Source organism: Eupeodes corollae, chromosome 2, assembly GCF_945859685.1.
Source record: "Eupeodes corollae chromosome 2, idEupCoro1.1, whole genome shotgun sequence".
NCBI lineage: Eukaryota > Metazoa > Arthropoda > Insecta > Diptera > Syrphidae > Eupeodes > Eupeodes corollae.
The window spans coordinates 60,807,564-60,809,792 of NC_079148.1; the positions used below are offsets into that span (position 1 = coordinate 60,807,564).

The 2,229-nt window shown below is 32.6% G+C and overlaps 1 protein-coding gene across 1 annotated transcript; it reads right to left on the minus strand.

The window, feature by feature from the left end:
• Positions 1-957: 957 nt before the first annotated feature.
• Positions 958-1,870, minus strand: LOC129945791 (uncharacterized). Its single transcript, XM_056055711.1, has 4 exons — positions 1,715-1,870; positions 1,424-1,642; positions 1,241-1,357; positions 958-1,162 (listed from the first exon to the last, which is right to left on the minus strand). The coding sequence occupies exons 1-4, from the start codon at positions 1,760-1,762 to the stop codon at positions 998-1,000; spliced, it is 549 nt and encodes a 182-aa protein (XP_055911686.1). The 5' UTR covers positions 1,763-1,870; the 3' UTR covers positions 958-997.
• Between the last annotated feature and the right edge of the window lie 359 nt (positions 1,871-2,229).

Here is a 2,229-nt window from a genome sequence, read left to right on the forward strand (position 1 = left end):
AAAAGGGCAGTAGCATTATTTTAATTGATTATATCAACTCAAAGTTGGCAATAGCTGTCCACATTCATTAGGTCAATGCAGAAAGTAAAATTCACAGGAAAATTCAATTTTACATTAGTAGGATTTAGTTAGAACTACCTTCGAGAGAAGTTCAATCAAATAACTTAGATAAGGCGCTTTACAGATATATATAAATGGGCCTATAACATGCCCCTAATAAAGTAGAACAGCACACACGTGGTTCAGATGTTTTCAAGCTACGCTTTAAATATTGAACGGCGATTTTAGGACAATATTAATTATAGTTTAATTTTGTATCATATTTAAATCAAAACACTCTTATTTCTAATAGTATATGGCCAATTAAATATTTGATCCACATATCATTTAATTTTAATTGACTAATTTCAGTTCATCAAGTGCTATTCAAAATAATAGGTTAAAGGTATCCATACAACTGTCAGATTTGTTAATTAAAATTCTCATAAATAGTTGCAATTCCGCTTTAAAAATTTAATTATACTGTTGCTCATAATTTCCGTCCAGTGGCAGCACATATTTAAATAAAAAGCATGTAAGATAATCCCTCCATTTTTTTTTTTGTCATTTTTTGGATTGAAGATTATCGTCAGGAGACAAAATTTCAAGTTGACTAGTTAGTAATTAGTCTTTTTTGGAATAAATACCTACCGTTTTTCAATTGATGTACGAATTTTATTTGGGAATTTAACCCGAGTGGTCAAAGGTCAACAACGACCCTAGAATTGGGGTTGAACGTCCCTTAAAACAGCAAATTTTTTATTTCATGGTCTGTTTCTTAGCCAAGATTTCGAATAAAGCCCTCATAACGATAAGCTTAACATAGCATTCATATTCCAAAACTGAACGACGAAGCGACTATACAAACAAAATGTAATCAATACCAAATATTTGATAAGAAATTTAAAAATGCTCGGATGACGTGTACATTTTTTTATTATATTGAGTTCAAAAATGATTAGTGCTTGGTGGATTCCTGAATCTTGTTGTTGACATCTTTCAATGCATCAACGGTGGTTTGCAAAATTTGGTTACCAATATCCTTAATTTCCTTGGCAGATTCACTGTCTCCAAGGTTGCTAATTCCTTCGATTAAACTCTTGGTAGTCTTGGTGAGTTGATCCTAAGATACATTTTTGTTTAATAATAATTTCACACCTCAGTGGAAAAGCATGTTTTTTTTTCAAACAACTATACTTACAACATTGTTGGCAGCTTCTGGGTTTTCCTTCTTGAGGTTGTTGATAGCTTCATCGACACGGGAACGCAATTGCTTGACAGCATCACTTTCTCCGATCTTCTCAATGTTTTCATCAGCCTTTGAAATTTTTATAATTTTGTTATTATTTCAAAATAGAAAAAAAAGGTAAATAACTTGACTTACAGTCTTCTTCAAATCTTTGGCAAAGGCATCCAACTTGGTGGCGTAAGCCTTAGTTTCAGTAGCAACGAATTGGTTAAATTGATCTTGGTTCTGTACGCCAACAGCTTCGAATACCTTACCTTGGACCTCCTTCAACAAATCACCCGACTTGGCAAGTAAATCAGCCAAAGACGGTAATTCGGCTTCCTGTGCTGCGGGAACATCTCTGGCAAAAGCCAACTAAAATAATTATTTTTTTTTTGGTAAATAAAATGGACCAGAAAACGATGTAAGAATTTTTAAGAGACGTACTTGCACGAAAAGCAGAGAGCAAATAATGACGAAAGTTTTTCCAGACATCTTAGATATGATTTTCAAGTCCGTCTACGGGTAACTGCAACACAAGACTAACGTCTGTAAGCGAGATGAAATACATTTTTATATTCGATCTGAATCTAATTGAATCATACTTATCAGCAAAATAAGACAATATAATTATAATATGCATGATGCGAGACTTTTGTGTGCTTCTCCAAATCGTCTACAATATGTAGATCTTAGTAGTCACAAAAGTCGTCATAAATAATCAAACAAATAGGGTGTCACTGATGATTGTAAAATTATATACGAGTTATTTTTTACACTGATCAATAAAGTTTGTTTTACATCCAAAAACAAAATAGTTGTTTACATTATGGACTTGTCCGAATTAATGTTCTGATCTTTACAATTGCTTAATTGACTCAATTTTTGTTAATACATTTTATTTGTGGGAGACTTTTTGTCAACTCTCTTACTTGATGTTGGATTGGTCACATTCACAAAGC

What these genes read in the sequence shown, in the direction of transcription:
- LOC129945791 (XM_056055711.1), bottom strand. Translation starts at nt 1,762, where the DNA reads ATGTCTGGAAAAACTTTCGTCATTATTTGCTCTCTGCTTTTCGTGCAA. An exon ending in GCTCTCTGCTTTTCGTGCAA is followed by an intron (nt 1,643 to 1,714) that starts GTACGTCTCTTA and finishes TAATTATTTTAG; the next exon opens with TTGGCTTTTGCCAGAGATGT. An exon ending in CAGAAGCTGCCAACAATGTT is followed by an intron (nt 1,163 to 1,240) that starts GTAAGTATAGTT and finishes AATGTATCTTAG; the next exon opens with GATCAACTCACCAAGACTAC.